The 16,325-nt window shown below is 38.0% G+C and overlaps 1 protein-coding gene across 2 annotated transcripts; it reads right to left on the bottom strand.

Moving 5' to 3' along the window:
- Positions 1–629: 629 nt before the first annotated feature.
- Positions 630–6,860, bottom strand: LOC107810910 (ubiquitin-conjugating enzyme E2-17 kDa). Of its 2 annotated transcripts, XR_001653775.2 has the most exons (6): positions 6,715–6,860; positions 6,349–6,453; positions 2,696–2,823; positions 1,765–1,869; positions 1,219–1,444; positions 630–1,038 (listed from the first exon to the last, which is right to left on the bottom strand). XR_001653775.2 is itself a non-coding variant. In XM_016635746.2 (5 exons), the coding sequence occupies exons 2-5, from the start codon at positions 6,416–6,418 to the stop codon at positions 1,301–1,303; spliced, it is 447 nt and encodes a 148-aa protein (XP_016491232.1). In that variant the 5' UTR covers positions 6,419–6,453; positions 6,715–6,860; the 3' UTR covers positions 1,078–1,300. The 2 variants fall into 2 exon arrangements, 1 of the variants encoding a protein (XP_016491232.1); XM_016635746.2 differs by lacking the exon at positions 630–1,038 and having other exon boundaries at positions 1,078–1,444.
- Positions 6,861–16,325: the final 9,465 nt, after the last annotated feature.

Raw genomic sequence — 16,325 nt, 5'->3', positions numbered from 1 at the left:
CACCTGGCACTGGGGTATTCCTCAATCTAGTAAAGTCTAACCCAAACGGCAAGCAGGGGCCCGTTATCGATTATGACTCATTTCTTCGCTTCCATTCGCTTACCCTTCGCACATGGCATTGACACTTTCTTGGGGCATGCCAAATTTTGTTCGAAGCAATAGTAAAGTTGTCATCGTGGAAGCAATAGTAAAGTTGTCATCGTACAAGAGTTTAAGACGTGAAAATAAACTTTTTACCGAGGTAAAGTTACACACACAATGGACCTAGCGTTGGCCAATCATTCCCCAAATCCACGTATTGCTGGAGCATAGTATACCAGGTTGTGCTTTATTGGCAAATTGCATGCTAACAAGAACGCATACAAACTGAACAATCAAATTTGGCTCAATTCTTTAGTTAACTGCGCCTAATAGGAACAGTAACTCTTTCAATCTCTTCATTCCAAGGTTTGAAAGGGCATGTGTTGGTAATTAATATTTGTTGGTAAGGCAAAGGGTTATTTGCCGTGAGAAAACCTCAGATTCTTAAAGAATTCAGCAACGTTTCGCATTGGCTTCATCGTGATACACACCCATCGCATATGAACCTATAAACAGGGAATGCGTGTTAAAGTAAATCAGATGCTCAGTTTTGTTGAATAATTCGTCATCTAATCCATACTGGTAATTGGCCAGTTCGAAAAGCCACTGTGAAGGGCACTTGTAAGACTAAGGACCCAGATGATTGACAAAAGTATTGGCACCCGACAGTAAAAAGCATAGTCAAGCCTTAGAAAAAGCATTTTCCCTACTTTGCAAGGAAGCATTCACTTACCATCCTAGGTATCAGTCATATTAGCACTAAAATTCCAACGTCAAACCAAGCTGATCAGCCAACTTGCCATCTCACATAAAGACTTGTCCAAGCTTGAGCATTACAAAATCCAACCACAATTATCATTCCAAAGACGGAAACATACTAGCCACGCAAGTTGCCATCTCAAGCCGTCAGGTCAATATCGGTATCAATAATAATTGTCTTTCCAACGATGGCTCCAACTAGTCATGCAAATTGGCAAAATTAGGGAAAGAAGCATGTCAGACAGGCAACCAAAGTACAAGTTACATTACATTTTCCCCCTTGCTAACATTCATCAAATAGATATTCACAAATTTGAAAGAACTGAGTCTCTTGACAACCACACAACGGGAGAAAGAAGTAAATTTTAAGTTCCTTACCCACATTTTATTCTTTCACCCAAGCACAATTAAGACGGTGCAGCTACAAAAGTCTCTGACATGCCCAGCGACACTTTTGCTATTATCCCATAGCATATTTCTGTGTCCAGCTACGAGCAGTGGCCTCATATTTGGACCTGTCAGTCTTGTACATATGAGCAATTTCTGGTACAAGAGGATCGTCTGGATTTGGGTCTGTCAATAGAGAGCAGATGGACAACAGGACCTGAAAACATACCAACAGCCTATTCAGATATCCAAACGTTAACAGCCATTTAAAAGCAAAGAATATAAACCCAGGCGTAAACCAAAGAAGTTAATTTACTTATAAAGACAAATGAGCCCAAGAGTCAACAGGGGTATAAAACTTACCTGCAGATCATTTGGAGAAATCTTCACCAAAATAATATTATGCACCAACATGTTAAACTTAAGATGTGAACTACAATCTCTTTCAAGTGTGGCTTTGAAGTTTGATCCATTTCAGTAAGCAATTTAAAAGCATTTAACATTGAATGGAAGGTGAAAGAAAGACCAAGGTCCAACCTTAGATATGGTCAGTGCTGGACTCCACTGCTCTTTAAGAATATCCAGACAAATGCTTCCATTGCTATTGATGTTAGGGTGGAAAACCTTAGTTCGAAATGAAACCTGAGCCAGTGAAAAGCTTATCAGATCATCACCACAAACTGAGCTTATCAAAAACATTCGGAGTTAGCAAAAAAGGAAATTATACTGCACAGCATTTCATATAAGTATTTCACGAAACTAGAGAACCAACATAAGTAAACTTATCTAACAGCAAACTAATGTCAGCCCTCCATTGATCTGACCTCTCCCTCTAATCATCACAAGGCTAAAGAAACCAAAACTGAGACAACTTATGCCCATGTTAGTCAAACTAACAATTTTCTTTTTAAAGGCAGCCAAATGAATGAATGCACTCTAGTACCCAAAGACAGAGAACCTAGAGAAGGCAAACGTTTTCAGAGCTTTTTCCAAGACTCTGACCTATATCATCTTCCAAGCAGTAGGGAGAATCAGAAGGAGGTATATGATATAATTTAGCCCGAGGGAAATGAAGCTAGCTGCAATGGAGTATGGATTATGCTCCCTTAGGTTTAGGCCTAAGCTCATGCTTATAGAATGTAAAACCAAGAAGTGAAGAGCATGTCCCACACTACGAAACGTTAGCACTTCTTACAGCAAGGTAAAATTTTATGGCACTTAAATTTTTAAGATAAAGAAGGTTAGACACAGTTAAAAGTGTTAACCATATATGGGCACTGAAATATTTTGTTACGTCTAGACTTACAAATCTTTCCTGCTCGTTTAACAGAAAAAAATCAAAAATAAATTCATTTCCAATTGATCACATGCGTTCAAAATGATTATTCTCCAGTTCGTCAAAGTCAATAATGGCATAAAAAATCAACACAAGCAATGGAACAAGAGATATTCTGAAGCATAAGCATACCTTAGGTGGCTTGAACGGATAATCAGGAGGGAAATGAATAGAAACCAAGAATACACCCCCTGCATAAGGGCTATCTGTAGGCCCCATGATTGTTGCTTGCCAATGGAACATGTCCTCAGCCACAGGACCTGTTTAGATGAAGTAGTAAACAAATTAAAATCATTTTAGAATATTAATACCATTCAGATGTAGCAGAACATTCAGATGAGGAATTGTTTATTGAAATAAATATGACCCAACAAGTAATCGCATTTCAACAATTAATATCATCATCAGGATGTTGCTTCCAGATGGCTGCAGAAAACAATAAATTCTAAGACAGCTGGAGAGATGTCATCATAAATGAAATATTCTACAAAGGCTACAGTCAATGACAGCATACCTCCGAGGTCATGTTTTATCTTGGGAATAAAGGAGTCACTTAAAGTTTTAACTTTTAACAAATGCAAGTGAACTGCACTTGGGCATTAAGTCCTATTTAATCAATACCAGAACTCCTTACTTCTAAAATAAAACCAAGAGAATATGGAAAAAGAAAAGCTACAATAACAATAATGGAACATAACTTTTGATGTTTGATTCTTAACTTGTTCTGGGGTCCAGACGCACTTTTATCTTGCCATACATAATCTTTTATATTATTCTTTCCCGTGTGCAGTGGTCGAAAATACACGTCCCACCCATAGGCTCACATGACTTATCCATTGAACAAGCCTTCATACTACTAAGGCTCAGGTACCCACATTCACCTTCTTGCACGAGCAACTCCACGGTTGAACAATCTCTCCCGAAACGCTTACAGTGTTGGGCCCAAGAATTTGAACAGTTTTGTCGTCAAGTTACGGGCCACGACCTCCACGTGTTGGATCCATGACTTGCCCATGATTCTGCCTTTGACCAAGTCTAAAGGAATAAAGTTGAAAGTCCAATAGACTCCTTAACCACCACCGAGATGTTTGGGCAACGATCTCACCAAAATCACGTCTCTATCAGGTCCCCACGAAACTATGATTATCACCCAATAACCCATTATCACCCATTATAGTGATCCTCATGCATGCCTCCATGAAATCTACTTATCATGTGTTTCTGCATGCATGAGGTTCTAAACCTCCTCTATAAGGAACCGACATGCCTGTATTTAGGCCTGCCAACATACCATGTTCTCTACAGACCACACGATTGTCTCTTGCAACGGGTCATATGAGTGTATCCTATAATGAGTCTTACGATCATCTCCAGCAACGAGCCATGCGATAGCTCCTGTAATAGGCCATACGAACCATATGGGCAAACTTATCTTACTTAGGACCAAGTTAAGGAGGAATAACTGACTGATCATTAAATGATGAGCCACTCTCTCATCCTTCAAAATACGGCTGAACAACCACTCCATAAAGAAAGGAGTCACTTCCTTATATTAAGGGGATTAGGCTTCAATTTTACACCCACCAAGGTAGTAGGTAGCTGTACTCTTCCATTATAAATAAGAGCTCTTTAAATATCTGACAGTCATGCAATAACAGACGACATCACCTTTCATATACAGTCAAACATCTTTATAACATCATTTGTTCCGATATTTTTTGGCTGCTATAGTGAAGTCCTGGAAGCATAAAGTGTGTCGGTTGCCTATATTAGGGCACTTAAGGACATGTATGATGGAGCTAAGACTCGGGTTAAGACAGTAAGAGGCGACTCGGAGCATTTTCCGGTTGTTATGGGGTTACATCAAGGATCTGCGCTCAGCCCGTTCTTATTTACCTTGGTGATGGACGCACTAACACACCATATTCAAGTGGAGGTGCCATGGTGTATGTTATTCACTGACGACATAATTCTGATAGATGAGACGCGAGCCGATGTTAACGAGAGGCTGGAGGTTTGGAGACAGGACCTTGAGTCTAAGGGTTTCAAGCTGAGCAGGACTAAGACGGAATACCTGGAGTGCAAGTTCAGCGCCGAGCCGAGGGAAGCTCGCATGGACGTGAGGCTTAAATCACAGGTCATCGGTCATCCCCATAAGAGGCAGTTTCAAGTACCTTGGTCGGTTATCCAGGGGGATGGAAAGATCGACGAGGATGTCACACACCGTATTGCAGTGGGGTGGATGAAGTAGAGGTTAGCATCTGGAGTCCTGTCACCTGTGTGATAAGAAAGTGCCACTGATACTCAAAGGTAAGTTTTATAGAGCAGTGGTTAGACCGGCCATGTTGTATGGGACTGAGTGTTGGCCAGTTAAGAACTCATATATTCAGAAGATGAAAGTTGCAGGAATGAGGATGTTGAGGTGGATGAGCGGGCACACTAGAATGGATAAGATTAGGAATGAGCATATTCGGGAAAAGGTGTGCGTGGTTCCCATTGATGAAAAGATGCGGAAAGCGAGACTCAGATGGTTCGAGCACGTACAGAGGAGAAGCTCAGATGTCCTGATAAGGAGGAGTGAGCAGATGCCTTTGGAAGGCACGAGAAGAGGTAGAGGGCGGCCTAAGAAGTACTGGGGAGGGGTGATCAGGCAGGACATGGCGTGACTTCAAATTTCCGAGGGCCCTTGATAGGAAGCTGTGGAGGTCGAGCATTAGGGTTGTAGGTTAGGAGGTATTTGAGCCTATTTCTACTTCGTACCAATGTGAGGCTAGTCTTATAGTATTTTTGTCTTAGACTGCTAGTGGTTAATGCTATTTTCTCACTACTTTTCCATTTTTCATAGTGCCGGGTCTATTTACTGGCTATTGCTTTTGCGTTTCATCTATTTTCTGGTTTTTATGATGTTATTATTCCTATGGTTTCTGTTGAGGGTACTGATATATTATCTCTTTTCATCTTCTTGAGTCGAGGGTCTTTCGTAAACAGTCTCTCTACTCCCTCGGGGTAGGATTAAGTTCGGCGTACTTATAAATGGGTAATTTTACAAAGAGCATTCTGTTATAAATATAGTTGTTGTTTTTATAGGTAAAAAGTTATTATAGAAAGGTAAAATATAACTTAAAATCGGTTCTGAGAAAAACTTGGCTTTTATAGTGAATGACTGTTATATAGGGATGTTGTTATAAAGAGGTCTGACTGTACATGAAAATATTATTCTTTCTACACATAAAATTTAGAACAAGCAGCTATGACCGTGAAAGTTAGAGCCCCAACTCCCCATCGACAAGGGCAGAGAACAGATCTCAAGATTTCTTGTACGCTAATCTTTACATATTACACTGGTTGTATCACAAGAACACAACATTAATAAGATTCTACCCCTCTCCGTTTTTACGCTATATTTCTGTCTCTTTATATTTATCACATTTACTTTAATATTTTTATTCGCTTTTAGCAGTTGTGTTGCTGTCCCTTCCCTGATAGACAGTAGAGAATTTACCCCTTACATCATGGCAAGAAGATTTCTTCTTAAGGGTGGATAGCCCCACATGAGACAAAAGTGCTATTTGATCAAGTCCACATTGAGTTGTAGTACAAATGAAACAACCAATTACATCGATAAGTTTATACAAGCATTCATTGCAATTTTGCTATTAAAAAGGTAAATAAACTAATTTTTTTCAAGAAACCACTTAGATTAAACCGGACTTTTATGTGGCTAGAAGTTCTAAAATTAATGAGATTTTAAAAACAATAGTGTAAGAAAAGCAGAGCGAACATACCAGCGCTGCATGATGTGGGAGGGTCCTTCTGCAAATCCTTCAGCTCCTTCAATATGCGCTTTGACGCCATAAGTTACTTCCTTACCTTCAAACCCAAGCTCAAATCTGATAAACATGTTAAAATCTCATATCAAATACCAAAGAGCCTCAAATTCCACAAAAGAAAAATGAATGGCCTAGATGAAAGACCTTTGAAAAGCACAAAGTAGCATCAACGATATTACTGGAGCAAAAGTAAGCAAAAAATTCACAGAAATCGCCAGATCTAATCGAATATTCATACAACAACGAAAAACAGTAGATCTTGTTATGTTCATCGTATAGAATGATGCAAAAAAAAATAACGGAGGCGAGGGTTTGAAGTACCTGAAGGTGGAAGAGTGGTAGAGGGGATTAATTGAGTTTGCAGAAAGACGGAGATTGCAGTGCTGAAGCCTAGATTTGATGCTGAACCAATCCTATCGTGGAAGAAAAAAGGATTTTGCTGAAGGGGAAAAAGAGCCTCCGACTCTGTTTGACTGGGTACTAAACGAGTCAAAAAAAAAAAAAAAAATACCCATTATTTGTGTGGTTATAAAACTTATAACCACACAAATTTAAGGGTATAATTAAAAATTTAAGCTAAATTATTTTTAAATTTAAAAAAAAAATTTTTTTTTTTTAACAAACCAAAAAGAAAATAGTTTCACATAAACTGGAACGGAGGGAGTATTAGTCACCCCTATTACCCCACCCCACATTTTTTATTCTAACAGCTTGTTTGAATGGTTATTATCTACTGCTCCCTCTGTTTTAATTTAGATGACACAGTTTTTTTATTAATTTGTTTTAAAAATAATGACATGTTTTTATAATTGTAAATAATTTAATTTTAAAATTTTTATTTTATCCATTTTACCCTTAATGAGAAGCTTTTATAATCACACAAATGTCATGGCCCCACAAAACTTTTATCCCTAAATCTTTTAAGATCACGGGTTTCAAAAGTCTCCCTCTTTTTTATTAATATCTGTGTCAAGTCAAACTACCTCATCTAAATTAAAACGGGGAGTATATTATATCGTATTTTTACTATAAATACAATATTTATTTTGATTGTTACTTAAATTATTTTGTATCATATTGTGAAATATGTCGTTATGTAACGATGAAATGTGTATTGACTCATTTGGTATAATATCATCGTTTTCTTCTTCTTCTTTTTCTCATTTTGTCCTTAATAATTATATTTTACTCTATATTCTATCATTTTTATAATGACTCTACCTCGTATCATATATTTTTTTATAACATTATAAGCTTATCCTTTAAATAATTGGTGTGTGGCATTATGAAAAGACAGAAAATAATATAATCTATCCAAATATTATTTTCAACGAAACAATACAGTATAATACAATATGATATAATATATTATGAAACGATACATAACAACCATCCAAACAAGCTGTAAACCTAAATATAATCTGCTCCCTCAATTTCAATTTATATGGTAGAAACTTTAAAAATAAAAAGAAGATTTTTGAAATTTGTGATCTTAAAAGTTTAGAGGGTAAAAGTTTTGTGGGCCCATGACATTTGTATGGCTATAAAGACTTCCCGTAAGGGTAAAATTGATAAAATAAAAAGTTTAAAATTAAATTATTTCCAAATATAAAAATATATAATTATTTTTTAAACGAATTAACAAGATAATATGTCATTTAGATTGAAACGGAGAGGAATAACTAATATGAATTATAGTTTTTCTTTAATATTACTACAGAAAGGAACCATTTGGTTGGTAACACAGTTATTGTGAGATTAATCCATATTCAATGTGAGATAAAGACAAAATATATAGTTTACCCATCAACCTTACAGCAAAATTCCTATTACACACCTCTCCTTCATAGGAAACCTTTTACACACTCAACCTTTCAGACCACCCTCCCCCTCATCTTCTTCCCCAAATAGAATTTTTGAAAGAACATAGAATTTTAGATCTAAAATTGAGAGATTTTTGTTGGTTTATTATCCAACTATTGTGAAATCATTTATTTGTGTTAGATTTAAAAGATTTAACAGTAGTATTGAAGGTTTGGTGAAAAAATCTAGAATCCGTCATTGTTGGGGTATCGAAAAAAGCTTGAAAATTCAATTGGGTCTTGTTGAACATTGGGTTGTTGAACTCAATTTGTTGCTCGATTATTTTTTGCTAGTTATTTAGATAATGTGGTTGAATTTTGGTATTGTTGGAAACTTTCTCACAAACAACCATGGTGGCAGCAACAATGTTGCTTAAAATAGAAAATGGGAAGATGAAAAAGATGGGTTTTAATTTTAATTTCTAGTAATATTTTTTTTCTTTTTTAAAGTCAATGACACGTGTCACGACCTTATTAGGTCGTGACTTTCACGTTATCTGAAAAATTGATCAAGCACAAAAGTGGTGTGTCTTAGGCACACTTTTGAAAGGTTGAGTGTGTGAAAGGTTTTCCATGAACGAGGGGTGTGTAACAGGGATTTCGCTGCAAGGTCGATGGGTAAACTATGTATTTTGTCTAAGATAAATAATACAAAAATTGTAAGATAAAATTTATTCCGATATTAGCTTATACTCATAATCAAATATTAGTGATAAATATAAACCCAAATTTTATATCGAAATTAGTATTTTGATCCTGATAACAAAACGACCCCTAAGGACAATGTGTGTCTAAGCAAGTGTAACATTGTTTACAAGAAATTTTGAGATTTGTACTTTTTTATTGTCACGCCGCAGGCCTGGGTGAGGCATACCGACACCCGGTGCCTTAACTTGACTAAGCAAACAAACTTGTCATATCTCTTATAACAATTATATAAACCTAGAACATCTATAAAGAAAAGATAACAACATGCTTCTATAAAGAGCTACATGTATATAACAAAAATTGAGGGTCTAAATATAAAAGACTGAAACATAAATCATCTGAAAAACTAAGTAGTAGCTTCTATGCATATATGAAAGCCTCAACATATGCCTATGAAGCCTCTAGTATAGTCTAAAACTAGAAGTGTCGGAACAGGACCCCGACCTACCCAAAATATCTGTATACATAACAAAACTCTAAACTCGACCCTAGGTAGTAAGTGAGGCTCACCAACTGTAGTTGAAGTGTAGCAACTGCCTAGCGGGGAGGTTTGTCAACCTGTGCATCTGAACCTGCAGTGAATTCAATGCCCCCCGATAAAAGGGATGTGAGTGCAAATAGAATTGTACTAGTATATATAAGGAAGACAAAATAACATATGACAGTACTAGTACTGAAGCTCAAAAAAGAGATAGATGCAGCATAATCAAATGAATACAGGGGGAGGGGCTAGGAAATACCTTATAGAAACACATGTCAAGTCCTGCTGTTATTATATCATATACGTCTTATGGATTTTCAATGAAGCACTTTGGAACATGTTATTTTAGAGCATTTAGGTCTTTGTAAATTACACATGTTGTTAAGTCTTTGCAATTAATATTACACATGAGCAAGTGAGCCACAATTAGGGCATATAATACATAAGCAAGTGATTAAACCGCTAGGGCCTGGTGCACGAGATCACATGAACTAATTAAGTCGCAAAGGCCTTGTGCACGGGATCACATGAACTGACTAAGCCACAAAGGCCTCGTGTTATGCATTTGGATTAGTTGTATCAAGTAGCACATGAGCAAATAATTAACATTCTTGGGATAACATTTCATTATGGAAGTCATTACGCATGATTTAATATGATTGACATTCTTTGGGTAAGCGATTAATTTAGTACATGTGACATGAATATCTCAAATAATACTATAGATCATATAGGATCACAAATGAAGGCCGTCCATAGGAATGTAATGTATGAATATTACATGGCTACCATGCACCAATGCGTTTCATCGGACCATCCATAGGGTATATAATGTATGAATATGCAAGTGACCATTTCCGTATCATGCACATATATGGGTACCTCGATAGCATTCTTGGACTCTCTGTTTATTAACTTATGGAAGCATCACACATAACCAGATAAAGTCTTTAGCTTATGGAGCTGGTTCATCAGATATATTTACGACATTGTGGATTACTCTCATGTAAAAACCCTGATATTCTCTGCTAGACCAGAAGTTCTATGAGATCATCTAAAAGCTCTCTATGATAAGAACAATAGCATATGAAAGGGGCAAGTGAACATCAGATATACGAATAAAAGACCCATGACTTCTCGTCCTATAGAACCTGATCATATAAGAAGGGAAAGGAAACACATGATAGGATTTCCTGTCAAAGGAGATGAATACAATATAAACATATGTGGTTACTGTTCTATATTCTATGCTCGATACTTTCGGAGCTTGTACTCTAGTCCTCTGAGCAATCTTATTCTCATGAAAGGCTCAAAATGGCTATGTTAACGTGATCTATCTTAAAGGATGCCCTATAACCCAATAATAGTAATTTGGATATTGTCGACAACATCTGACCTACTTTACGATCTATAACCCATCAACAATCCACTGAAAGCTAGACATAGATTCAACTTAAGTAATAATCTGTAACCCAATAACGGTAATTCAGAAACTATCATCGTAAGTCATCTTAAGTAGGGATTATCCATCCCCCCCCCCCCCCCCCCAACAACGACCGGAAAACTACCAATATAATTCATCTTAAGCAACCTTCTATAATCCATTATCGCTAATCCTGAAGTTATCGATATAGTTCAACTTAAGTAATAGTCTATATATATAATCCCTGGACGATACTTGGAAACCATCCTTATAACTCATCCTCGGTAGGACCTATAACACGTTGACGAACCCCTGAAGCTATTCACATGATTCATCTTACTTTATATTCTATAAACCTTTAACAATACTTTGGAAGTCATCCACATAGTTCATCTTATGTAGAATACACTAACCCCATAATGGAAAATTAGGAACTCGATCACACGTGGAACTCTATATCGCCCTATGAAAGCTTATTATGATATGACCTTCACCTGATAATATTCTGCAATTACAAGCATAAGGAGACTCTATATGATCATTACACTTTTGTAGTAGGACTCACTTATACACATATACCATTAGACGACTCAACCTAGGATGCTAAGGCTTACTTTTAGGGAACATATAAACTCTGTTACATCAGAAGCTAAATCATTTATGAGAACTCACTAATCGATATATACTAACTTTGGAACGATCTTCAATAACAAGGACAAGACGCTTATAAAGAGATTCAACTATCGTGGCATAATACATAAGGAACTTTGATGTCGGTAAGAGTGGAACAATATTTCATACGAATAGTAGGTCTATGACATTCCAAACATATCTCTCGAAAGATCTTATGCTCATGGAGAACTTGAAACGACTATTCCAATACGATTCACCTTGAATGAAATATTATAACCCCAATAGCGATAGCTCTTGGAAACTCGATCCTAAGAGTCAGATAACCACATGACATGTCTCTTATCCAACCTACGGAACCTATGACATGGGATCGATGTGTGATCATAAGCTTTAGACTTCATAACTCATATAAAGAACAATGAATGGAAGTCATGCTATAGTGGTGTAACGATCCGGCCGGGATGTTTGAGTTGGTTTTGTGAAGGTTTGAGAGTGATTAGAACACCTAATCTCATTTTGGAAGCTTAAGTTGGAATAGTTGATCAGATTTAACTTTTGAGTAGATGACCTCGGATGGCGATTTGATGGTTCCAATAGGTTCTTATAATGATTTTGGACTTAGTGTATGTCCGAATTTAGATTTGGAGGTTCCTAGGTTGTTTTGGCTCTATTTGCCGAAAGTTTGAAGTTTGAAGGTTTGAAAAATTCATAAGTTTGACCAAGTGTTGACATTGATAATATCGGATTCGGATTGTTGTTCCGGGACTTGGAATAGATTCGTTTTGTCATTTGGAATTTATGTGCAAAGTTTGGATGTAATCCAGATTGGTTGGACTTGAATAGGGTGCTTGGTTGAAGTTTGAAAGTTCTTGAACTTAAAAGTTATGTAACTTGAGTTTTGATGTATGATTCGTGATTTTGGATATTTTTGTGATGTTTTGAGACTTGGAATAAGTTTTGGGTTAGGTATTCAGACTTGTTGGTTTGATTGGACGGGGTCCTAGGGGTATTTCGGATTGATTTCGAATCATTTTGTTGCATGTTGGTAGAATTAGTTCTGGTTTGTCGCACCTGCGGAACTTTTGGCGCAGGTGCGAGGTCGTAGAATCAGAAGGGAGGTTGCAGAAGCAGAGTTTGGCTTGGGCTTGGAAGTCCGCATGTGCGGAGGCAGATGCGTAGAAGCGCCTGCGCACCTGCGAGGTCTGCGCGAGGTGCGATACTGCAGAATCGAATAGTGTAACGGAGAAGCGAGTGGTCGGGTGTTTAGGTGAACTCGCAGATGCGAGGTTCTGACTACAGAAGCCGTGTTTTAGAAGCGACCATTATGTCCGCAGATGCAAAAATTGTTGGGCAGACTTATATTTTAAAGATTTAGCTTATTTTTCATTATTTGGAGTTTTGGAGCTCGCTAAAGGCGATTTTTGGGAGATTTTCATCATCACTTTAAGGGTAAGTATTTTTTACTTGGATTTGATTATGTATCTCAATTCCCCATAGATTTGTGCACTTGGAACATGGATTTGAAAGAGGAAAATTGGGGTTTTTGCCTACGATTAAGAGGAGGAAATTTGGGGATTTGAGAGTCTATTTGGACTTGGTTTTGGAATATAAGCACACATTTGGAATCTTGGGGTTATGGATAGTCGGGGTCTACCCTTTGACTCGGGTTTTGACCATTTAGGCCCGGGTTGACTTTTGTTGATTTTTTGGGAATAGAATAAAGATTGAAGCTTTATTGTTTGAGATTGAATCCTATAACTTTATTTGACGTTACTGAGTTATTCTTTGCTAGATTCAAGTCGTTCGGATGCCGATTCACGAGGGAAGACATTTTTGGAGTGTTCATTTTACTTGTTTAAGGTAAGCATCTTGCCTAACCTTGGTTTGAGGCATTAGTTGCTTGAATTGTTGATGACGACTACGTGCTGAGGGTGACGCACATGTGGGGGATGAGCATATGTGTGTGCACCAGGTTTTATCCATGTTCGGGGTAGTTTTTAGGCTATGTTATGCCTTTTATTGAATACTATTCTTCTTGCTATCATGCTTCATATGTTTGTATCCCTTTTTCATCTTCTTGAATCATGCTAGAGATCATTTGTAGGTTAATTTCCTGTTCAAACATGATGATTGTTGTTTTGTGGCGTATTCGCCTAATTTGAGCTGTAGTAGTATACTTCGCACATGAATACACCTTAGCATGTTACATCTATTAGTCCATGAGTATGTGGTTTGATAGCCATTGTTCATATACATGTATTCTTCTATATAATTTTTGTGTGATATGGACTGGATTGGCAGCACGTGAGTGGCATGTGCAGGTTGAGTTATGATAGCATGTGAGTGGTCCGTGCAGTTGTTATATTATGAAATGTAAGTTGTTCTTGCAGCATATGGATAATGATCCATCTCCCTAGGGTCATCCTCTTATGTTTCTCTCTTGACGACGTACACGTGGTATGAAAAGAGCTGATCAGTGTTTGGTTTTTGCATCTCTTCTCTATTTGCAAATACCTTGGGTGTATACATGATTTTATCGCATATCTTCTCTATGTGCTAGTTGTTTTGGAATGTATATATGCCTCTTTATGCATATGTTCTCTATATGTTGCTTTGACTGAAGGATGAAGGCACAGTACATATCTTCTCTATATGTTAACCTGTGATATTGACTTGATTATTTCTGCATATCTTCTCTATATGCAAATGTTGATGATTCATTGGTGATAGTCGCATATCTTCTATACATGTTGAGCTGTTAAACTATTATAAGACACACGTCTTCTCTATGTGCACCGATTGGTTATACCTATATTTTATGCTTAATTTGGCACTATTGTCGTGTACTTGTATATTTATGAATTGAGCAGGTTGATAGATGAGTATCATTGGTAATTCTTTCTACTACTACCTCACCGAGGTTAGTCATGATACTTACAGTGTACATGGGGTCGGTTGTACTCATACTACACTATGCACTTAATTTTGTAGATTTAGGAGTTGGACCCAATCGAGCCTTGTGAGCTGAGTTGATTGTTGTGTTATGGAGACCGAGGTAGAGTTGCTTCCTGATCGCAGTCCCTGGCATCTCTTCCTATTTTTATTTACTATTTTTGTTGTTCCATACACTATTTCTGTATTTCGGACTTGTATTCGCGTTATAGATTTCATGACTTGATGTTACCAACTCTGGGGAGTTGTATTATGATTTGACATTATCTATGGTTATTTGCCTTTTAGACTTATGTATTCTGTAATTCATTAACATATTTCATTACAATTTTATGACTAGCTTTCCTAGAAAGTGGGTTTGGGGCCATCATGATCGGTAGTGGTTTTTGGTCGTAACAAGTTGGTATCAGAGTACTAGGTTGCATAGGTCTCACGAGTCATGAGCAAGTCTAGTAGAGTCTTACGGATCGGTATGGAGACATCTGTACTTATCTTCGAGAGGCTACGAGACTATTAGGAAAACTTCTCTTTCTTTCATTCTTTATCGTGCATATTTATTTATCCTAAATTTTGAATCTTTACTGCTCTTCTATTCTCTCATGATGGTGAGGATACGTTCTTATGGTACAACTAGATAGGGGCCAATACCCTAGGCTAGGGCCGCGAGAGGCTCGGGGCCAAAGCAGAGGCAGAGGCAGGGGTGGGGCACGTGTCACGGCTAGAGGCCCAGCTAGAGCAGCCACTGTGAATCCACCAATAGCTCTCGTAGAGGAGTAGATTCTTGATTATGTTGAGCCGATGGGACCAACTCAGGCTCCGAAGGTATATATTGCGACACCTAAACTTCAGGAGACTTTGGCTCAGATTTTGAGCGGGTATATGAGTTTGGCTCAGGCAGGTATGATCCCTGTTGCTCCAGCTATCTCACAGAATGGGGGAGGATCCCAGACTCCTATCACACATACACCAGAGCAGCTAGCCCTTGGTTATCAAACACCGAGGGTTCAGCATGTATAACTAGTCATCGCGGTTCAACCCAAGATTAGTCCATCCTTGACTACTGAGGAGCAGGAGAGGCTAGAGAGATTTCAGAGACTTCATCCTCCTCATTTAAGTAGAGAGCCTATTGAGGATGCACATGGTTTTCTTGATAAGTGTCATTGGATTCTACGCACTTTGGGTCTAGTGGATTCAAATGGAGTTGACTTTACTACTTTCCATTTGGTAGGACCAACATATAGGTAGTGGTAAACTTGTGAGTTGAGTAGGTCAGCTGGTGCAACACCACTTACTTGGTCTCAGTTCTCACTTCTCTTCTTGGAGAAATTTATACCATAAACTCATAGAGATGAGTTGCGCAGTGAGTTTGAGCATCTACGCTAGGAGGGCTTGATTGTGACCCAGTACAAGATGAGATTCACGGAGTTAGCTCATCATGTAGTATTTTTGGTCCCTACTAATAGGGAGAGAATCAAGAGGTTCATTGAGGGTCTTAAATATGGTATCCGATATGGTATGGCCCGAGAGGCCGAGACTAATATGAGTTTTCACTTGGCGGTTGAGATTGCCAAACACTTAGAGCATGTTCACAAGTAAGAATGAGAGGAGCGGGAGGCCAAGAGGCCCCGTGTTTTGAGTGGTTTTGGTGGTGTCTCGTATGGATGCCAGACAAATCACAGTAGAGGTCGTCCTTTCGGACTTACTCAGGCAGCTCGTTAGATTTCTCGTGGTTTTTTAGTCAGCCACAGTTCATACAGTGCTCGCCCAGGTTAGTCATCGTTTAGTGCACTGCTAGCACAGAGTTCATACCGTGCTCCATTTGCTCAAGGTTCTACGGGCCCACATGCAGTTTTTCGGGTTATTAGGGACAACA

The sequence above is a fragment of the Nicotiana tabacum genome, chromosome 2, assembly GCF_000715075.1.
Source record: "Nicotiana tabacum cultivar K326 chromosome 2, ASM71507v2, whole genome shotgun sequence".
In the NCBI taxonomy this organism is placed as follows: domain Eukaryota; kingdom Viridiplantae; phylum Streptophyta; class Magnoliopsida; order Solanales; family Solanaceae; genus Nicotiana; species Nicotiana tabacum.
The sequence above is the reverse complement of the archived record's forward strand: the minus strand, read 5'-3'. Positions and strand labels throughout refer to the sequence as shown.